The sequence below is a fragment of the Ranitomeya variabilis genome, chromosome 6 (assembly GCF_051348905.1).
Source record: "Ranitomeya variabilis isolate aRanVar5 chromosome 6, aRanVar5.hap1, whole genome shotgun sequence".
NCBI classification, from domain to species: domain Eukaryota; kingdom Metazoa; phylum Chordata; class Amphibia; order Anura; family Dendrobatidae; genus Ranitomeya; species Ranitomeya variabilis.
Genome location: NC_135237.1, coordinates 35646569 through 35670284, shown reverse-complemented (window position 1 = coordinate 35670284; position 23716 = coordinate 35646569). Strand labels below are relative to the sequence as shown.

At 42.6% G+C, this 23716-nt stretch overlaps 1 protein-coding gene across 1 annotated transcript in view; it reads left to right on the top strand.

Annotated features, from left to right (window-relative positions):
• PTTG1IP2 (PTTG1IP family member 2) overlaps positions 1-15811 on the top strand; it is a 47760-nt gene extending 31949 nt beyond the window's left edge. The window contains exons 6-7 of the mRNA XM_077268233.1: positions 6240-6286; positions 14678-15811. Of these exons, the coding sequence (XP_077124348.1) occupies positions 6240-6286; positions 14678-14727 (97 nt within the window). The 3' untranslated portion in view covers positions 14728-15811. The remainder of the gene's footprint in view (positions 1-6239; positions 6287-14677) is intronic.
• Positions 15812-23716: the final 7905 nt, after the last annotated feature.

The window sequence follows — 23716 nt, the reverse complement described above, 5'->3', positions numbered from 1 at the left end:
GCCCCCTATGTACAAGAATATAACTACTATAATACTCCCCATGTACAAGAATATAACTACTATAATACTGCTCCTATGTACAAGAATATAACTACTATAATACTGCTCCTATGTACAAGAATATAACTACTATAATACTGCCCCTATGTACAAGAATATAACTACTATAATACTGCTCCTATGTACAGGAATATAACTACTGTAATACTGCTCCTATGTACAAGAATATAACTACTATAATACTGCCCCCTATGTACAAGAATATAACTACTATAATACTGCTCCTATGTACAAGAATATAACTACTATAATACTGCTCCTATGTACAAGAATATAACTACTATAATACTGCTCCTATGTACAAGAATATAACTACTATAATACTGCTCCTATGTACAAGAATATAACTACTATAATACTGCCCCTATGTACAAGAATATAACTACTATAATACTGCACCTATGTAGAAGAATATAACTACTATAATACTGCTCCTATGTACAAGAATATAACTACTATAATACTGCACCTATGTACAAGAATATAACTACTATAATACTGCTCCTATGTACAAGAATATAACTACTATAATACTGCTCCTATGTACAAGAATATAACTACTATAATACTGCCACTATGTACAAGAATATAACTACTATAATACTGCTCCTATGTACAGGAATATAACTACTGTAATACTGCTCCTATGTACAAGAATATAACTACTATAATACTGCTCCTATGTACAAGAATATAACTACTATAATACTGCCCCTATGTACAGGAACATAACTACTATAATACTGCCCCTATATACAAGAATATAACTACTATAATACTGCCTCCTATGTACAAGAATATAACTACTATAATACTGCTCCTATGTACAAGAATATAACTACTATAATACTGCCCCTATGTACAGGAACATAACTACTATAATACTGCCTCTATGTACAAGAATATAACTACTATAATACTGCCTCTATGTACAAGAATATAACTACTATAATACTGCCCCTATGTACAAGAATATAACTACTATAATACTGCTCCTATGTACAAGAATATAACTACTATAATACTGCTCCTATGTACAAGAATATAACTACTATAATACTGCTCCTATGTACAAGAATATAACTACTATAATACTGCTTCCTATGTACAAGAATATAACTACTATAATACTGCTCCTATGTACAAGAATATAACTACTATAATACTGCTCTTATGTACAAGAATATAACTACTATAATACTGCTTCCTATGTACAAGGATATAACTACTATAATACTGCTCCTATGTACAAGAATATAACTACTATAATACTGCCCCTATGTACAAGAATATAACTACTATAATACTGCTCCTATGTACAAGAATATAACTACTATAATACTGCCCCTATGTACAAGAATATAACTACTATAATACTGCCCTATACATACAAGAATATAACTACTATAATACTGCTCCTATGTACAAGAATATAACTACTATAATACTGCCTCCTATATACAAGAATATAACTACTATAATACTGCTCCTATGTACAAGAATATCACTACTATAATACTGCTCCTATGTACAAGAATATAACTACTATAATACTGCTCCTATGTACAAGAATATAACTACTATAATACTGCCCCTATGTACAGGAACATAACTACTATAATACTGCCTCTATGTACAAGAATATAACTACTATAATACTGCCTCTATGTACAAGAATATAACTACTATAATACTGCCCCTATGTACAAGAATATAACTACTATAATACTGCTCCTATGTACAAGAATATAACTACTATAATACTGCTCCTATGTACAAGAATATAACTACTATAATACTGCTCCTATGTACAAGAATATAACTACTATAATACTGCTTCCTATGTACAAGAATATAACTACTATAATACTGCTCCTATGTACAAGAATATAACTACTATAATACTGCTCTTATGTACAAGAATATAACTACTATAATACTGCTTCCTATGTACAAGGATATAACTACTATAATACTGCTCCTATGTACAAGAATATAACTACTATAATACTGCCCCTATGTACAAGAATATAACTACTATAATACTGCTCCTATGTACAAGAATATAACTACTATAATACTGCCCCTATGTACAAGAATATTACTACTAAAATACTGCTCCTATGTACAAGAATATAACTACTATAATACTGCTCCTATGTACAAGAATATAACTACTGTAATAAATAGCGTATTTTGACCTCAGTATTAATAGTTAAAAGTAATTTACAGAACATGGATATGATTCTTGCCCCTGGACCATAATGTGCCATGTTGTTCTGAATCCAGTAATGGGCACATGTCCTAACAGTAAATAATGCCCGTTGCCTACGTATCGCCCGCTCCCCTATCTCCTGATTACGGCTGTGCACAGTCACTTAGAGGAACAGATGGCCGCTGCCGCGTCATTCTCATTCTCTGTTTATTCTCGGCCCAAGTGTTAATGGAAGGAAACCATTTTCCTGCCTAATGGACTAATGTTTCAGAGTGGATTTCTCCCCCTGCGGCTTTGATCTGATGTGTGCGGGACCCTCCGAGTCAGATAATGCATTAAATGCAATGAGCAACATCATCCGTTAGATGTGATCTAAACAACGTTTTATGCCCTAAATGTGCGTTAAACGAGTAATTCCAGAGACAGCGGGATCATTGCATGCTATTGTTCACTGTTATCAGTCAGCTAAACTTGTGAAATATATATGGAATATAACAGCATTTTGTTTAATATAATATTTTATGACCACGTGACACTCGAGTATATTCTATTCCTGACAGGTCAGTCCTGATATTGACCTTAATGTTGGCTCCTGCTTCATGTACCTGCTGTCCGGCAGACGGCGCATTGTTAGGGGTTATTGTATTTGGGCATGCTGAATGAGCGGAGACCCTGCTGCTACTACTGGGGGGAAAGAGGTGGGTGGGACCATGGTGCTGCTGCTATTACTGGGGGAAAGGGGTGGTGTTGCTTCAACTACTAGGAGAAGGGGTGGGAATTCTACTAGGGGGGAAAAAAGTGTTGGCGCTGTGCTACTCCTACTAGGAGAAATGTGCGTTGGAACTGGTACTACTGGGGGGAAGCGTCAGTGCTGCTACAACTACTGAGCGGAGATGGAGTGAATACTGCTAGTACTATCGAAAAACTGGGAAAAGTTGGTGAATGTTTATTTGGCGGCCATCTCGCCCAACTCCCCCATACACACGGGCGCTTGCTCTCCCGCGAGCTGTTGGTAGACTCCTCTGGGAAGGCGGCTGTTATCTTGTCTGGAACAAAAAGTATTACTGATCCAAAATTGGGCATGCCGAATGATGTTGGGGGACAGTCGAGAGGCCTCACACACAGTAGACTACAGTCGGCCAAGCCCACCGACATCAGTGGGGTCGTCCAACATTGGTCTAATGTAAATGGGGTCCTTAATTCTCTGGGACCCTTCTGTGACTACTATAGGGAAAGTTGCTTCTTCTAGAGGAAAGATGGAGTTTGACCACAGTTCTGCCATACAGTAGCCAAGCCTTATCGGCTCTGTACCATTGCTGTAGGAAGGAAGTTTAGAACTTCTTGCTGCGGCGTTCCCCTTTAACGCTTCCTTAGCGGACATTTAAACTGAAAAGCCGCATTGATATAGTAATAAAGGACCGGTATTAGTACAGAGCGCAGTGTTCGGTCCCCCGTCTCCTCTCCACCAGCCGCTCCCGGTGGCCCGTTCTGTAGCCTCGCACAGTTGTTCCGCATAGATATATCAAAAATTCATTAAAAAGCCTTTGTCAGGGGAACGTTATGGATTTGCATCCGACATAATACGTCCTGAAAATACCCAGCCGCAGTTCCCTAATTCATTAGACCTGCCTTGTTCTCCGCTCCCCTTATTTACTACCAAAATCGCTGCAACACCGGCGGTGAAAAATGTCTGAACGTCGGGAAGTGACAGTATTGTAAATCCCGGGCCTGAGTTATGACGGCCCCGGAGGAGCCGCTTGGTCTTTAGCCACTATGGTCCTTCACTTTCTTTCTTTTTTTTTTTTCTTTTTTACTAACAAATGCAAAAAGGTCTAAGAAGCAACGTAGTGATGTAATGGATGATGACCTAATTGGCTGAAGGGTCCATGAATCAAAGATCCGATGGGCGCAGAGGAGTAATGTGTGTGTGTGTGTGTGTGTGTGTGTGTGTGTGTGTATATGTATACAATAGAAAAAAATATATATATATATATATATATATATATATATATATATATATATATATATATATATATATATATATATTTTCTATTGCCTGACCGTCAAAAGAACTTCAAAAGGTTTTTTTCCAAGTTCTGCTAAACAAAAAAAAAAAAGGAAAGTTGCTAAAATAATAATAAACCTGTTACACCCCCTGTCGCTCCAGTGCCGCCACCGCCGTGTGCAGGGGGAATGTCAATGCTGCTGCCAAGTAAACCATGTCTGGCGGAGAGCACTGGAGTGGCGGGGGATTTTACAAGCCGGTAAAGGATTTATTTTTCTCTTGTGTTTTTGTGTGTTTTTTTTAGGTTTAAAGATAAAAACTTTATAAAGTCATCGCCAATCTGCAGCACATGTCACCAATTGTAAAAAAAAAAAGTGTTCTGCACCGAATGTGTTGTGTTTTTTTTTTTTTTTTTTTTTTTTTTTTTTATAAATACGTCCTTTAAATTGTTCCGCCTAACAATGCGATCAGGACGCCGTCCTCCAAATGAATCCCAGCACACCACTCGCAAATTTATTAGATGAACAGAGAAGGACTTGACTTGCGGCATGTTGCCGGCCTCATGAAACCACCACTTTTTTCTCCCCGCCTGTAGACATGAAATTGCATTTTGGTTGAAATAACCTTTTTGTCACAAAATGATTTGTTGGCGTCTTCTCAACGGGAGGGCGGCATTTCATAGGTAGAAGTTTGCTCATCAGTGTGGGGAAAAGGTGAATTTAAAGGACCATTCCAGTCTTGGCCAATAAATTTTTTTTTCCATTTTTTTTTTAAATTTTTTTATTTATTTTTTTTACTTCCCCAGTGCACCATTCAGTATTATGTCAATCCGTTTTACATGTAGCTTACCATACCATGTCTCTGTCAGGGCCCAGAAGGCTCAAGTCCATGGCAAACGCGAGGGCCTTTTTTAGGCCGTGGTAAGCCATCCTAACCCCCTGAGCGTATGCTCCAGTTCCTCCGTATTATTCCTCCTGTAAATAAATGCATAAATTGTAGAGATGAGCAAAAGCTGAAATACTTGCAGGACTCTGTTACCTGCAGCTTCTGAGTAGTTAGTGGCCACTGCAACGTTATTATCTTGCACATTATGCAGTAATGTGGAGAGGCCTACTAATCAGGAGAGGCGCCAGGGATGCCATAGATAGTAGGTTTCCATTGGATGGATTTGCGCTGGGCGGCTTTCCAGTGGATGGATTTGCACTGGGCAGCTTTCCATTGGATGGATTTGCACTGGGCAGCTTTCCATTGGATGGATTTGCGCTGGGCGGCTTTCCAGTGGATGGATTTGCACTGGGCAGCTTTCCATTGGATGGATTTGCGCTGGGCGGCTTTCCAGTGGATGGATTTGCGCTGGGCGGGTTTCCATTGGATGGATTTGCGCTGGGCGGCTTTCCATTGGATGGATTGACCTTTTTCTGTTGGAAGTCTGTGGTGTAATACTCTAGATGTAATATGTAGTTATTTCCCGGCAGCGCTGTCCGTTCTCTTTGCTCTTGATCTTTCGCTCCTCCGCACTCGCTTCCATTGTGTAAATCTCCCGTCTTTTCACTTTCGCATTCATCTCCTCCATCTTTTGATTTTAATTGAGTTGACTGAGTTCATGGAGACGCTGGAGTATTGAGGTGTAAGTGTTGCAGTTATACATTGATGTCATTGATCTACGTCCTTTTATCTTAACCGCGGCTCAAGATGGGTCTCAAATCTTTTCCCCCAACGACCCAACATCTGGAATAAACACAAATTTTGCTTGAGTTCATTTTGAGAAATAAAACTTAACAAACCCCTAAAGGGGAAATAACCTAGTAAAAAACCAAACTGCCTCTTACCCCGCTGGAAGGGAACAGACCATGCCGACACCCTGCACAGAATTGTTCCTGCCCCTGCAGAGCCTCACCGGAATATGATCAGGATCTTTAAGAGTTTACATTGTTTGTAATTTTTTTTTTTTTTTTACAGAAAGAACGAGAGGACCATAAAACATAACGAGATCCGGAAGAAATACGGTAAGATTAAATATAATGAAATACGGTAAGATTAATATATATATATATATAAAATTTTTGTTTTGCTGTTTTGAAGGACCACACCAAAAGCTCCTCCCCAGTGTGTGAGGATTGGACAGAGTCGCAGGGCCCTGATCCACTGGCCACATCAGAAGTCTGTGGCCACTGGAGTGGAGTCCTGATAACCTCCTTTTACCTACAGAATCTTGGTGCCCCTTCCGGTTAGTAGGTCTGGCACAACATCAGTAATTTAAGGTGCGACAAACCTATAATGTTGCACCAGGCCTTCAAGTCAGGGATGCTGCAGGTCACACAAGGTTTTGGCCGGGCTCTGGTCCAACGGCCACAGACTACCAATGTGGCCACTGAAGCTGGACCCTGCAAATTGTTTTTTTTTTTTTCAACTCTAGTACTTGTAACCTTATATTCCGATATGTTTCATAATTGTGATACGCTCGGGTTTATGGTGGGCTGATGCTTATACACAGGAGCCTATCAGAAGGAGCAGAGCTGCAGTTTAAAGGGAACCTGTCACCCCCAAAATGGAAGATGAGCTAAGCCCACCGTCATCAAGGGCTTATCTACAGCATTCTGGAATGCTGTAGATAAGCCCCCGATCTTACCTAAAAGAGGAGAAAAAGAGGTTAGATTATACTCACCCAGGGGCCGCTGCGGTCTGGTCCGATGGGTGTCGCAGGTCCGCTCCGGCGCCTCCCATCTTCATTCCATGACGTCCTCTTCTGGTCTTCACGCCGCGGCTCCGGCGCAGGCGTACTTTGTCTGCCCTGTTGAGGGAATAGTAAAGTAATGCAGTGCGCAGGTGCTGGGCCTCTGACCTGTCCCGGCGCCTGCGCACTGCAGTACCTCAACAGGGCAGACAAAGTACGCCTGCGCCGCGGCATGAAGACCAGAAGAGGACGTCATGGAATGAAGATAGGAGGCGCTGACCGGACCTGAGACACCCATCGGACCCGGACCACAGCAGGACCGCCCCTGGGTGAGTATAATCTAACCTCTTTTTCTCCTCTTTTAGGCGACATCGGGGGCTTATCTACAGCATTACAGAATGCTGTAGATAAGCCCCTGATGACGGTGAGCTTACCTCATAGATTTTGGGGGTGACAGGTTCCCTTTATTAAAGGTATACAGACTGAACAGCAGCTGGATTGCCGACTTCTACACATTATTCAGTTTGGTCTTGTATTGGATGGTTGTAGTTTTATATACTTTTTTTTTTTTTATATTATTGTACTTTCTCTGTAATATCACCATTGTCGTCTTGCATAGTTTCAGGTCTTCTGCGCAGGTTATTTACTTTGGAAGATTATGATCTCCACAATCTGATGACCTTTCTTCTGTCTTCTCCGCAACATGAGCGCTAAATGTAAAACCGCTGCTGTGCAGAGATAACCGGCCTTGTTTATTAGGTTAGGGATGGTGAATACTTTCCTGTATCTAAGATTTTTCTGCACTTTTTATTATACCGTGGTAATAACAATAGATATTTTATCTCCGATATAAAAGTTGTAAATGTATTATTGCCTGGAGGAAATCCCCTCTTACATGTGAGCGACAGGGGTGCTGCATCTAGTGTCATTATCCCGTCCTAACTCCAACATCCCCTGATATGTCTCTGCGCATCCTGTCCCAGCCTACATAGCTCTTCAGAGGCCTAATCTGCCGCTCCATCCCTTTTGCAGTCTGCAGGTAGTGATGGAGAAAAACCCGTCCTGCATGAGTTTGATAGGAGAGCTACGTACAGAACCACATGTCTGTACAGTGTTATTATCTTGTTATAAATCAAACATCGTCTGATGACATGCCTCCGCTCATCCTGTCCCAGTCTATACAGCTTCTCAGAGGCCTCATCTGCTGCGCCATCCCTTTTACCATCCTGAACAAGTGTCAAGGAGCTGCATACAGAATCTTATGTTAGTAGTCTCATTATCTCCTCATAAATCCAACATCCTCTGATAATGAGATGTCTCCGCTCATCCTGCCCCAGTCTATACAGCTTTTCAAAGGCCTAATCTGCTGCGTCATCCTTTTTATCGTCCTGCATGAGTGACAGGGAGCTGCATACAGAATCTTTATCTGTTAGTAGTATCATTATCTCCTAAATCCAACATCTTCTGATCATGAGATCTCTCCGCTCATCCTGTCCCAGACTATACAGCTCTTCAGAACTAATTTGCTGCTCCATCCCTTTTACCAAGACTTAACCTGCTTGTTCTGATGGGCTTCTGTGTCTACACACCACCCACCAAAACATCGTCATGTCCCTTACATTACATAGTTTCCGCTGATGTCTATGAGTCTCGGGTGGTCTATTCTGCACCCAACCTCTATGGTCATTTTCAGAGTTATACCTTGGCTCTCCTGACATTTTTTTTTTCGTCCAAGTCTTGTTGTTCCTCTGTTATTCCTCCTGGAAACAAATGAATAAACTCCTAACTGGTACCACCCTTCTCGTTGGCAATGTGGCCCTACATGACTGCTGGATTAGTAACGCCCAGTCATTGAGGTCTTATTTCCAGGAGGAGCAATAGAGGGATGGAACAAAAGTTTAAAGAAAAAAAAAATTCTCCAGAATTCTAATTTCATGGGGAATGCAAGTATTTACCAGATGTCAGTAGAGTGGAAATGTCCTACATAATGACTGCCCCGGTCAATACTCCATAAATCCCGTTGTAGGCATCTTTCTATAATCCAGTGTCCCCCAGTACAGAGACGGAGGCTTGGGCTGAAGTTTAATCCCTACAGCGTGTGATAACCGTTTTTCAGACGAGCTTAATGTCTGCGCCGTGTAATCTTAGTGCGGTGTTAGCGGAGACCACGCCGGGGAGCAGCGGGGCTTTTACGCGCTGCCTATTGAAGTTTATGGCCGGATTTCTTTTCCTTCCTCAGGTTCATTTTCTGTTACTTTCTTTTTTTTTTTTTTTTTTTCTTTTCCTCCCGAAAACGACGGCTGGATATAATGACTAATTTCCTTTTTATGCAGATGGGAGTCCTGCAGGATGCGACATTGTTCTTCTGGGGGCTCCTTTCCTCCATGTCCAACTTAATTCACTCTTTAATAAGGATGAGTGACAGAACGAGAAGAGATTTATTAACTCGGGCTCCGAAGATTAGACTACAGAATGTCAGCTCAGGCTCGTCTGTGGGGGATGCGCTAATATGGATGCTGCCGGATTTTTTTTTTTGTTCCTCATTTGTCCCATCCAGCTTTTTTTTTTGTATAATTTTAGATGATGATTATGTATTGAGATTGCCTGGCATGGATAGAAAGTGACACCGGGGAGGATAGACGTTTCCTTTAAAGTTTCTTCTTATAGGGGTTGTTTGCCCCCTTTTGTCCCCCCAAAAGACAGGTAAAAAAAAAAAAAAAAACCCAGAACCAAAAGGTAACCTACTGCTCCCTCGTCACTCCGTCATATCACTGCCCAGGTTCCACTCTGGTCTTCTACCTCCTTCAGCTGACATGATGTGTGACCGCAGTGATTGGCTGCAGCGGTCATATAAATTCCCTATCGGAAGTGGAAGCAAGGAGATCTGCAGGGTGATGGGGCAGTACAGGACCTTTGACAGCTACCACTAAAAGCTAGTTCTGATCGCTGCTGTTAACCGTTTAGATGCTGCAGTAAGTTTCTGAAAGTGGCATTTAAACGGTTCTGAAGTGCATACACGCCTATCCCGCACGCTACATAGTTACGGAGTGGTGAAGTATTTACTATAACAGCCAGGGCCTTCTGATGACCACCGTCACCACCAATTTGGTCTATGGCGGAGCTTCATCGAAGATTGTTAAAGGGGTTGTCCAGGTTTGAGAGGAAAGTCTGCAGTCACTCTTCAAAGTTTTCACAGCACGAGCACTGCACGCTGTCAGGATTCTCCGATGCCGGCAGTGAGAGCAGGCAGTCACGTGACTGTAAGTATGCAATTTGCATACATATAGTCACAAGCCCACTAGACGTGCTCAGCCTCGCTCAATACACTTGTATTGAGCAAGGCCTTTCACGTCTAGTCTGAATGTGGCCAGAAATCGCTTGACCACCTACTCTCACTGCCGACACTGGAGAATCCTGACTGCGTGCAGGGTGCTTGATGTGAGGATTCTTGAGTCTGCAGTCACATGGAATGACTGCAGACTTTCATCCCAAACCTGGATAACTCCTTTAACAATCTTTATGACATCAGGCTATAGACTGGACACTAATAGGATTGGCGGTGGCCATCAGAAGGCCCACAGCTGCCATGGTAATACAGCTGCACCCGTGATTCCGTTACATGCACTACAGAACCATTAAATTGCGGCTTTCAGGGATTGACCGCTGCATCTAAATGGTTAAACAGCAGCGATCGGAGCTAGCTCTAGTCGCTGCTGTCAGTGGTCCTAGGTTGGGGAGCAGGTAATGGTGGACTTAAAGGGTTGTCCAGTTTAGAAAATCTATTCTTGTATACCCTATTAGAGAAATGTAAGTAACATGCTGGAGGGGTGTACTCTGTTCTGGATTCTCAACCTACGGTTACCACGAGAAGCTGGGTTTGACACCCCTCCTATGAAGACCTATAATAAAAGGGCTGAGAGAAGGAAGTGAGCGGGTTGTGTGGCAGCGCCGACACAGGCCTGGATCAAGTGTCGCTCTAATCGTCCTTACAGTTTTTGCAAATTTTATTTTTATTTTTTTTTCCCAACAGAATTTTAGTTTTTTTGTTTATTAATCACTAATGAATAAAAAAAAATATCTCTGCTCAATCATCTGATAGATGAAAGGGTCCATTATCCGCGTCTGAATATAACTGAGATTTTTCACGGCCCTCGGTGAAAGTCAACTGGTAAAAATTTCCCTTCGCCCTTTTTGCTCTTTGCCAATTACTCAATATAAAGAATTGCCGCATGGTCGATGTCGACCGCTCCTGCCGGGAACTGGAGAGCAAAGCAATTTTTAAAATGTCAGGTGCGGGGGTCTCTCGAGCGGCGGATGATACAAAAGAAAGTGAACTTCAAACAAGCGGCTTCATCTGTACAAATAGCGGTGAAGGTCTGTTTGTGTGTTCTCATAAAGCCTGGATTCAAGGCAAACACCAGGGACATAGAAATAATTACCGGCGCACCTGTAACTCCCTGCTCCTGCGGTATTATTACACTGACACCGCTCCAGGATGGGAGGGTTTTATTCACACTGTACCAGGATTTAAAGTCAATATCCACCCTCAAATACTATAATTTTAGCTTTAAATAGGACACATTTCTGTGCTGATTATTTTCTTAATATATCTTTAGCGGTCAGAAACAGAACTCCAAAACCTCGGCATAGACATGGATGTAAAAGAGAATATTTTGGCTACCTGCAGCCACCACTAGATGGAGCTCAGGAGCTTACAGCATACAGTCATAGATTGAACTCAGTTATAACCTCATGAGTTCCCCCTAGTGGTGGCTGCAGGTAGTAAGCATTTTTTTTTTTAAACCTATGTCTATGTAGGGGATTAGGAGCTTTAAATCATCTGTCGCCTGCTTCTTGCTAAGAAGCCCTCTTTCATAAGTCCAGGATCACACTTTCTTAATTTTTGGATTATGGCTGAACCTTTTGAAGGAGCAGGGGTAAAGGACCTCGGAAAGTGGCCACTGGTTGCATAATATCCAATACCGCCTGCAGTATGTGGCGGTATAGCTTGTGGATGCAGAACCCATTAGAATGTATACCTGTACACCTGCTGTTCGCAAAGCACTTGCGGGTCACGTCAGCGGGTGAAAGTAGGAAGCCGTAAAAGTTCCTTTAAAACCGTCGCCCCCCCCCCCACCCCACCCCCACCCGTCAAGGGTTTATGGCTGATATGTGGAGCGCTCAATCACCGGCAACGGAATGAGCAGGAAGCCATTAATATGGATCTGTCTGTGGCATTGCCCATCTGTGACCTTCCGCACAGCAGATACTACAACTTGCAATCTTAAAACTTTCTGTACTAAATCTGAACTTTTTTTTTTTTGTGTATGCAGCTCCACTGCAGACTTGTGTGTCCTTAGTTACAGAATACAAACGAATCCTATGTGTAGTCTAACCCCAACACGCACGATGTACTTAAAAGCAAAACCTCCCAAATAACAGAAAAATATCATGATGAACATTCTTTAGGTCAGTACAATTATGACAGTACCAAATGTATATACGGTAGCTGTTCTGGTTGCTGGGGGGTAGATTTTATATTTTTTTTTAGATTTTAGTGGTTAAATAAATCAATTATTATTTTTTCTCCTTTTTTTTTTTTTTAGTTTTTTGTTCCTTGGGGGACTTGAACCTGCGACCCTTTGATCACATATATTACATAACTTCTATATCACAGGCAGGGCTTCTTAAGAGGAACTTCAGAACCTTAAATGCATCAGGAAAGGGTGAGGAGCTGTTCCACTTGTAGTGACTGGCTGCAGCATCCTAATGATTGATCAGAGCGGTTAGTGACAGGCGGCGGCAGTATATCACAGCTGGCACCTCCCCAGTTTGGGGCAGCTTCAAGTGTAGAATATATTTGCGTCATGGTGCATTAACAGGTTAATGTGATATGTTTGAATGGGATATTCCACGGGATAGCTGATAAAAGTACGCTGGACCCCTCAACCAATCACAAGAACAGGGGTCTCAATTCCACCATGTAAATGTAACAATAGTGTCAATACATGGCCTCTGCTCCATAACATTTCTAAGAGATTGTTTAATGTGCATGTGGAAACTGCAGTGGCTTCACATGGGGACACAGGGCCTACCAGGTCTCCTGTATGGAGGATCCTAGTACACATTGATCACTTATCTTGGGATAAACCCTTGTAACCTTCAGGCTGTAGGCGCTCCGCATGAGAGCTGCAGACATGAAATGTTCACGACTACAGTATATAAAGGGGTTTTCTCACCAAGACAACTCCTTACCAAATGCCCTTGGGGGACCGTAGTGGGGGTCAGCACCTCGCCTCTACAGCCAGTGCTGTGCTGCATGGGCAATGTGATAATCAGAGACCAGCGGGGAGCCGAGGAAGAATCGGCAGGGAAGGGGGAGTATTATACTTTTGTAATTTTAGACTATTAAAAAAAAATAATTTAAGAATAATGTGATCAAATAAATATATATATATATATATATATATATATATATATATATATATATATATATATATATATATATGTATGTATATGTATATTTATTTATTTGATCACATTATTCTTAAATTATTTTTTTTTAAATAGTCTAAAATTACAAAAGTATAATACTCCCCCTTCCCTGCCGATTCTTCCTATATAGATGTATACATGGGGGGTACACGGGCCTACGTTTTATCATCTACATGAAAAAATATATACCGTATTTTCTGGTGTATAAGACGACCCCCAACTTTTCCATATAAAATATGGAATTTGGGATATGCCCGCTGTATAAGACGGGGGTCATCTTATACGCCCAGTCATCTTATACGGCGTGTGGTTCCCAGGGTCTGAAGGAGAGGAGACTCTCCTTCAGGCCCTGGGATCCATATTCATGTAAAAAATAAAGAATAAAAATATGGATATACTCACCCCTCCGAGAAGCCTAGCTGTCACCGCTGCAAGCGTCTGCCTCCGTTCCTAAGAATTGCAGAGCGTGAAGGACGTTCGATGACGTCGCGGTCTTGTGATTGGTCCGTGACTGCTCATGTGACCGGTCACCTGACCGCGACGTCATCGAAGGTCTTTCTCGCTCTGCAATTCTTAGGAATGGAGGCAGACGCTTGCAGCGGTGACAGCCAGGCTTCTCGGAGGGGTGAGTATATCCATATTTTTTTATTTTTATTCTTTATTTTTTACATGAATATGGATCCCAGGGCCTGAAGGAGAATTTCCTCTCCTCCAGACCCTGGGAACATCCAGGATCGCTCCCTGCACACGCCGTACCCGGCGTATAAGACGACCCCCGACTTTTGGGACAATTTTTAGGGGTTAAAAAGTCGTCTTATACGCCGGAAAATACGATTTTTTTCTATTTAGATGATAAATCGTAGGCCTGTGTACCCCCCATGTATACATCTATATAAATGTGTATATATAGATACAATTTAATAAACATAATTTTTTATAAATATATACCGTATTTTAATAAAAAAATATTTATAAAATTCCCCCGAAGATGCAACACTTTGTCTATTCTAAGGTCTGATTACTTTCCTTTGTGTATATCCAGATACGCCACGGTTTATATTCATATTGCGTCTTATTTATTTTACAGGAAACCAATTTCTCCAATTAAAAAAACCCAAAACTTATTAACCCTTTGCTGAATCTCTGGCTGTGATAGAAGCTGCACGAATCATGCTGTATTTTCTAATCCTTTTTTTTTTTTTTTTTTTTTTTTTTTTTTCTTCTCCAGGTCTTCTGCAGGACACGGATCACCCCTACAGCAAATTTGACAGCGAGTAGATTTTGGATGAGATTTGTGGATTTGCAGCACACCCTGCAGACGCCGGACTGACTGCCGATCATTCTCCCGAGTGCATGAGGCTCCTGGGGTTTGAAGTTGACCATAGACTTAAGTGATCGCTGCTGACGATCGGGTGATCGGCGATCATTAGGTCTGTAGCCACTATTGTGTTGGTCAGGACCTGTATCTGGACTGCTTTTTCTCTGTCATTTACGATTTAACCCTTCGATTAGCAATATCTGCAATGGTGGAAACCATAATCCCCATTGATCTAGATGTCTGCATCCCCAGGGCGAATGTTCTCATCTACAGCCGGCATACAGGGAGCCGTCCTCTCTCCTGACGCATCTGCACGTCCTATATCGTGGGGCATCTTTGGGTCACTCCTCTGTTACTCCTACTGGAAAACTGTAAAGAAATCGGCAAAGGCGTATTACCATTCTGCTTGGATTGTGCGACATTTTCAGTCCCTGTATAGGGAGAAAAAAAATCCAACTAACAAGCAATTATAGCACCCACTTGTCAGTTTTGGTTTTGCATTTCCAGGAGGAATTACTGAGGAACAATGCAAAGCATAGCTCCAGAATGGGTTCTGTTTGCAAAGATTTACACCCCCCTAAAATAAAGAAAACACTGAAGCAATATTTCATATTATTTATTCCTCCTGGAAATGTACAATTTGACAGCAAGGTGCTACCGTTACACTCGCAAGTTGGATTTGTCCCTGAAAAAAAATGTTAGAAGAATAGTATCAGTACATGGCACAGTTTTTATACATTTCCAGGAAGAGTAACTGAGAAATAACACCAAGATCCCCCAAAATTGGAATTCTATAGGGAATGCGAGTATTTTCTAAACTGGGCACGTCAGGGGAGACGACCGCTTCTTTAGCATGCGGTTTTTTTTTTCTTCCTGGTTTTTTATTTTTCTTTTAAATTTTTTTATTTCACACGTAACGTGGATATGAAACATTTCTTGTTTTTCTAGTAGTTTCTTTTTTTTTTTTTTTTTTTTTTTTTTATTCCTTGCACATTGTAATGTATTCACCGTACTTTGCCGCATGATTATAGGAATTTAACACTTCTGGTCTTGAATATATATTTTTGGGTTGTCACCATCACCATATTTTAAAAGGTTCATTTCAGCGGGTCTGTAAAAATTACTAAATGGATTCCGATCCAGCCCCACTGGAGACGGATCCACTCTTTGTTCATGGGCTGTCTAATATTGCTGCAATACCTGACACAACCTACAGATAAGAGAGGCGCTGGTTCTAGATAACTGGGATCTGATTGTTACTTAAAGGATGTGTCATCAGAAAATGGCCTGTTAGTTATATCCGATTTTTATGTGAAATGTAGTTTTAAAACAGTTTTGATGTTTGTTTTTTTTATTATCAATAATACTGTATATATATTTTTAGAAATGTCAGTATTCACACCACACCGGCCACTGGGAATAATTTAGGACTCCTAGTTCCTGATGGGCACATGGACGTTGGCAATAGACTATTTGTAGAGAAGGAAAAATTAGGCCTGCTCTAATCTTGGAAAATGTTAGTGAAGGGAGGAGGTGAGCTGTGACATCACCTATTGTGAATGGTGGATCCTGTGTTATCTACTGTATATAGAGGTGTTCTCAGTCATTGTACAGGAGGAGGAGGTGAGCTGTGACATCACCTATTGTGATTTTTTTTTTTATAAAAATTACTTTTCCCATTAAAACCTGAGATAAGCAATAGGCCATTTTCTGATGACGCATTTCTTGTAAAGCAGAGTTCTGCTCATGTGCCCAGACAGGGATTAGCTTGGGGACGTTGTTAAGTGTAATTTACCCTTCAGTTGTGGGGCAGGCTCGGCTCTGCTCATCTGTACTGGGCGGTTCTGGCTCCCTGTGTATCACCCTGTGTTACTGAGTGTCTAGATTATTATTACTTGTGACGCCATTCTCTGTATTGTACCATCACATGTTGCACTTTTCCCTAACTCCGTAAATCCTTGTTTTTTCGTTTAATAGAGTTACAATGCAAAAAAAATACTAAAGATTAAAAGAAAAGTGAACCCTTAATTCTACAGTTGCTTGTACCGGCAATATGCGTCAGATTACTTCACCATTGCAGACACGTTCATGTACGGTTTTGGCAGTGTCCCAGGTGGCGGGGGGATAATAATCTTAATAATAATCTTTATTTTTATATAGCGCTAACATATTCCGCAGCGCTTTACAGTTTGCACACATTATCATCACTGTCCCCGATGGGGCTCACAATCTAAATTCCCTATCAGTATGTCTTTGGAATGTGGGAGGAAACTGGAGTACCCATCGGAAACCCACGCAAACACTGGGAGAACATACAAACTCTTTGCAGATGTTGTCCTTGGTGGGGTTTGAACCCAGGACTCCAGCGCTGCAAGGCTGCAGTGCTAACCACTGAGCCACCGTGCTGCCCGTATATACTCCATCTGCCAAAGGGGGTGGCATTATATTGTTTAAGGGGCTCTCCAGGGTATGAAACTATATTATTTTTAAAAGGGATCAGACTAGATACAAAAGAAATATATGGAAAGATGGGAGCCTCGCGAACGTGCACATACAGACACAAAGGATCAGTGCGGTGAGCGATTCTTCGGTTCTGCAGCTTCTGCTCATTACTGTGTGATTGTGTGCAGCGAGTGGGCGCAGCAGACAGGAGAGAGGGATGAGAGCACTGACACTGTGTGATTGTGTGCAGTGAGCAGGCGCAGCAGACAGAGGGAGGAGAGCACTGACACTGTGTGATTGTGTGCAGCGAGCAGGCGCAGCAGACAGAGAGGGATGAGATCACTGACACTGTGTATGCAGCGGGCGCAGCAGACAAGAGAGGGATGAGAGCGCTGACACTGTGATTGTGTGCAGTGGGCGCAGCAGTGTCAGTGCTCTCATCCCTCTCTCGTCTGTGTGTGATTGTGTGCAGCGGGCGCAGCAGACAGGAGAGAGAGAGGGAGGAGAGCACTGACACTGTGCCCTCATACCTTTCTCCTGTCTACAGCACCCGCTCGCTGCACACAGAATTACACAGTGATGAGCACAAGCTGCAGAACCTAAGAATCGCTGACAGCACACCCACTATGTGTGCGCACATTTGCTGGGCTCCTGCAGTGTCAGTGTGAACATGCATGCCCGGGAATTCATTTCACGCAGCACTCGCTTTGAGCAAGCCTGTGCTGTAAGTCAAGCAAAGCGAAGGTGCGCGGCATGTTGATTGAGGGGGATGAGCGGAGCACTTGGCTACACAGGGGTGCACTGGGGGTCCCTCATTTGCAATTTTCTGAAACCTATGCTGCAGGTATGAGTTTTATGGAGGCTGAAGCCCCTATAGATTTTTTTAACTATCCATTATTTAATTTAAAGGGGTTGTCCATGATCATGAGATCACGGTTGTCTCATAAAGGGACTGACTTCTGGCACAATCTGCTGCTTTCCTACACTCCGGCTGACCTGCAATACCAGATACAACCTGCAGACTGGAAAGGCGCTGCGTCTGTCAGAAATCAAGGGATTTGTGCCCTTTACAAGGATGTCTCCGGAAGCCTCGCGAACCGCTTGGATTTCTGGCCACACGTGTTTATAGGATGGCTGCTTATCAGATGCATCTGTAGAGGAGATTAGAGCGGTGCAGGGCGACCTTGCCCAAGGTGTTTCCTCAGACGCCTCTTCCCTCCTTCCTAATCTGTGTTTTTTTTTCTTTTTTTACATTCTCTTCATTGTGGATTTTCTCTCTTTATTCTTTTACACACAAATGAGATAAGCAAGAAGATGCTTTCAGGGCAGGAAACACTCGGCTGGAGAGGTGCAGAATATAAAACTGTCAGCTATATACGTACATGAAGGAGCTGGATCGGCTGCGAAACGCGTGGTTTTAATATAGATGTTTATTTTACCGGTCACTTTTCTTTCTTTTTTTTTTGTTTGTAGCCCAGGAATTTTATCTGGGTGTATAAAATGTGGCACACAGCCATGTCCTTACCATAGACTCACACTGGTAGAAGTCGGTGTTGTGCTGAAGAGATCTTTAAAGGGAACCTGACAGTAGATTCAATCTTCCCAAACCACAAGCACCATGAATCAGACGCAGGATGCCGTACCTCAGCCTGGTAATCTGAAACATGCGGCTGTGTAAACCTTGCATAGTCCCTGGATGGTAGTTAAACTCCGCCCCCCTTTCATTGATTGACAGTTCTCTCCCTGTACAGCAAAAAAGAGCAAAGGCTTCCTGCCGGCAAAAGTAGTAACCCTCAGTGCACGGACTGCTCCTCAACAAGGCTGCCAGACAGGTAATATGTATCCAAAAAGTTCCAGCATCAAGAGAGTAAAAATTAAGTGTTTATTGAATAATAAAAAAACTTTTTAATGTAACAAAAAACAAATGAGGAACTAACACGTTTCAAATGCAAACTAGCATCCTTAGTCGTGACAGGTTTGCATTTAAAACGCGTTGGCTTTTTTTTTTTTATATATTTAATGTTTTCAGTTTTTACACTCTTGAAGTCGAAATGTTTTTGGATGAATATTATTACCTCTCCTTGTGGAGATACATAACGGAAAACAAACAGCAGCTGGAGGTCAAGCGGTTTCTGAAACCTTTTAAACTGAGCCACTATGGACGCTTTTTGATCATATTGTAGAAGCCCATCTGCCAATATGAGGCGTGTGCTCAGCAGATGGGGCTCTCCACTGAAGTCTCACCTTTCCAGGCCTCCAGATTAAACTGTCCACCATAATTCAAGAAAATGGGACACCCTGCAACATAATCTAATATAAACACACACATAGATATATATATATATATATCAATCATCCAGGGTCGGGACAAAGTATTATGTGCCCTAGGCAGATTAAGCCAATGGTGCCCCCACCCCAAAGGAATGGGTCGGATGTTGGGCACAAGGGGCCCATTGGAGTTGATGTGCACGACCCGATTAGAGGAGGTGTGATGAACAAGGTAAGGTAACAGGACCCCTAATGCACTGCCCAATCAGATGGGTTAAATAGCAAACTGATGTTCCCTTCCACTAGAAATGTTACCTTTTTCACACAAAAATTGCAGAAGTAAAAAAAAAAAAAAAAAAAGTGGTGTACTTTAGAAATGTGACTTGACCAGGAGTACAATTTCATAGTTAGATACAGAATCAATAATTTTTTTTACGGGCCACTTGCACAATACAGGGGAAACGATACCGATATTAATCCATAACATCCTATATTTTAAATGTCCAAATCCAAGTCATGCAAACTAATATAGCGTAACATTTATCAGATGCCCTGATGGAAAATAAACGGAACCCCATTATAGAAAAACCCCATTATAGAAAAAAGGATATGTCGATTGGTTTTTACATCCGCCATGCAACAAATAGAGCTTGCACAAAACTGATGGTGGTTCTGGTGATGTATTTATGTACTGATGGTGGTTCTGATTACATATTCCAGTTCTGGTCACATAGTCATGTATTGATGGTTATTCTGGTGCTGTATTCATGTAGTCACGATAATTCTGATATATTCATCAACAGAACCATCATCGGTACATGAATACGAAGCCAATATTCTCATCGGTACACAACTGGAGCAGCAGAGCCATCAATAGTACATGGATAATGCACCAGAAACATCAGTAAATAAATACATCACCAGAGCCATCACCAGTACATGAATGCTTAACGAGAACCACAATCAGTACATGACCAGAACCGAAATAGGCTACGTTCACATTTGCGTTGTGCGCCGCAGCGTCGGCGCCGCAGCGCACAACGCAAACAAAAACGCAGCAAAACGCATGCACAACGCTGCGTTTTGCGCCGCATGCGTCCTTTTTTTAATTGATTTTGGACGCAGCAAAAATGCAACTTGCTGCGTCCTCTGCGCCCGGACGCGGGCGCCGCAGCGACGCATGCGGCGCAAAACGCAAGTGCGAAGCATGTCCATGCGCCCCCATGTTAAATATAGGGGCGCATGACGCATGCGGCGCCGCTGCGGCGCCCGCCGCTAATGTGAACGTAGCCATACTTGTACAAAACTTGGTTCTTTTATTCAACAATCAATTGTAATGTCAAATCAGCACCATAAACGATGTTATCGCCTGAAGCTCCAACTCCTAGTATGTCCTTAATAACAACTCCCAGTATCTTCTTACCATTAACGGCCATTATCAGACTGTGGACCACACAGAACCATAGTACTGATGAGACGCAGTCAGTATCACAAACATTTACATCCAGGTACCTTATACAGTAGGTGACGACATCTCTGGAGTCCCCTTTCTTTTCATCTCTGAACTAGAGCGAGAGCAAAGGAGGGCAAGAAAATTAAGGGGATGGGGGAACTACAATACCCAGAGAGATTGGCAAAACTAGGATTATTTTGTCTAGAAAAAAAAAAGACTGAGGGGCGATCTAATGACCATGTATAAGTATATAAGGGGACAGTACAAATATCTCTCCGAGGATCTGTTTATACCAAGGAAGGTGACGGGCACAAGGGGGCATTATCTGCATCTGGAGGAGAGAAGGTTTTTCCACCAACATAGAAGAGGATTCTTTACTGTTAGGGCAGTGAGAATCTGGAATTGCTTGCCTGAGGAGGTGGTGATGGCGAACTCAGTCGCGGGGTTCAAGAGAGGCCTGGATGTCTTCCTGGAGCAGAACAATATTGTATCATACAATTATTAGGTTATTTAGAAGGACGTAGATCTGGGGATTTATTCTGATGGAATATAGGCTGAACTGGATGGGCAAATGTATTTTTTCGGTCTTGCTAACTATGTTACTATCGCAGTGTTGTCTATAATGACTTTTCACATCCACATCTGTTCTCTGCAGACCTCCATCTTCGGTCGTTTGTAGCACATCCCGACACAGTGCCCTTAAAACTAAGTGTTATTAATGCCCTCTGCATAAAAATATCAGTCCATATGGTACCTTAAATAAGTCACCACCATACTGTCTACCATTATCTGCTGTATCTGCCACACCATCTGCCCTTATGAACCACAGCCTATACTGTGGCTGTCCCCTCTCTAATTTTCAATGACCATTTTTATATCTCCACACTATCCCCCCACCATAATAACCCCTCTCCATATTGTGCCCCCATTTCATGCTTTCAACTCTTGATATCCATTCTGTGCCCCCTCTTCACAGTATGCACACTGCCCACCATGCTGCCCTCTTCAAACTGTAACCACTCCTCACACTGTCCCGCTACACAGTATGATGGTCACCATAGCTGCCCTTATGATATATACACAACAACCCCCCAATATATAGTGTGGTGACCCACAGCCCCACATGTATACTATGATGGCCCCCACAGCACCCCATTCTGTATTATAGCCGACAAACCGCACCCCAAACAGTATGATATCCACCACAGCCTCCTATCCAGCATGGTCTCCACAGCCCCTTATACAGTATGGTGGTCACCACAGCTCCTAATATACTTTGCTGTCCCCCTGCACCACCCCTCATTGTATGCCCCCCCCTGCACTTATTGTATTATCCTCTGCACAGACCCTCATTGTAAGCCCCCCTGCACAGCCCCTCATTTCATGGCATGCACAGTCTCCAACAAGGTGGAGGCCAGAAGTAGCCTGTACCTTGCTGGAGATCCCGGCGGAGCAGGGGAGATTACAGCTCCTCTGTCCCTGGCGGGGCTCACAGCAATTGTATTCACATCTGACAGACGCAAATACAATTGAGTGCAGGGAGGGAGCGACAGCCGGGTCGTGGACAGGGAGAGGGGTGAGCAGTGTCAGTTACAGACACTGCTCACCTCTGTGCCTGCTCCCCGGCTGTTACTGTGCTGAATGCCTGCGGCCATAGGGAGGCCGCAGGCATTCAGCAATTTTATTTCAAAGTATGCCCCCGTTGGGTAGGCAAGATGTAGCGCCCTCAGCTTCCGTTCATCTATCCATCATTTAGCATCTCTTTCTGTAAAACTGTTCATAATGTTATTTCTTGTATTATACCGGCACTTGTGAATTTTAGAATAATAGCATAATGTAGAATAGATGTTTCATGCGTAGGAGTTGAAGTAAAAAGCCATTTAATTTTGCTTTTTCACAGAATAATTAATCGGGGTCAGACAATGCTGTGTTGTGGGTGGGTTAAGTAACGATCTACCGGTGGGCTGAAATTCCTTCAGGTTAATCCATATAAAATCCATGAATAATTCTTCTGTAAAGAAAATCTGGGGTAAAGCCTTTTCTTAAGACAATCAGAGAAGAGTCTGGGCCTGGAGGTCGGTGAGTCGCTCGATCCTATGGAGTAAAGTGCCCCGGGTTTAGAGGTGATGTGTGGCACGGGACACCACGGATGTGACTGCCCTTGAAGGTTCGCTGCCGGCAGCCGCTGACGGAGCGCCGCTTGTCGATAAGAAAGGGGGGGCGGGAGGAGGTATTTGTGAGGATGATGGAAGTATCCTCCACAGACGATGGAAGATCGCTAGAGAGACACTGGCAACTTAATAGGAAAACATTTATCATTTTTTGGCAGCCGACTTTTATGAAAGGTGTCAAGGACCGGATATGAAATCTGTCAGCGTGATATAAAGACACTAAACGTCTGGAGGAGACGGACGCCGGCCTATTGTCTCCATTTGTTTTTTGTTTTTATTTATTTCGCACGATTGAAGCATTTTACAACAGCGGAGCTCAGCCTAAATTATAGTCACAGACGCGGTTATTAGCAATAGGAAGTCGGGTAGAAAGATGAGACCCCGGAGGAAAAATTCAGAAAGTAAAAAACAGAAGACTAGAAAAAATAGGCTACTTTCTCCCACCAGCAGCGCCGCACCTGACCATAGGTCCTGTCTGGTATTGCGGATCAGCTCTTTTAAAGTGAATGACACCTGATGTACATGTAAAAAACATGACACTGTCGGCTGTATGGAGTCCTCTCAAGGGATGAACCTACTGTGGACAAGGCAGATGTCGGCTGTATTATACAGCCC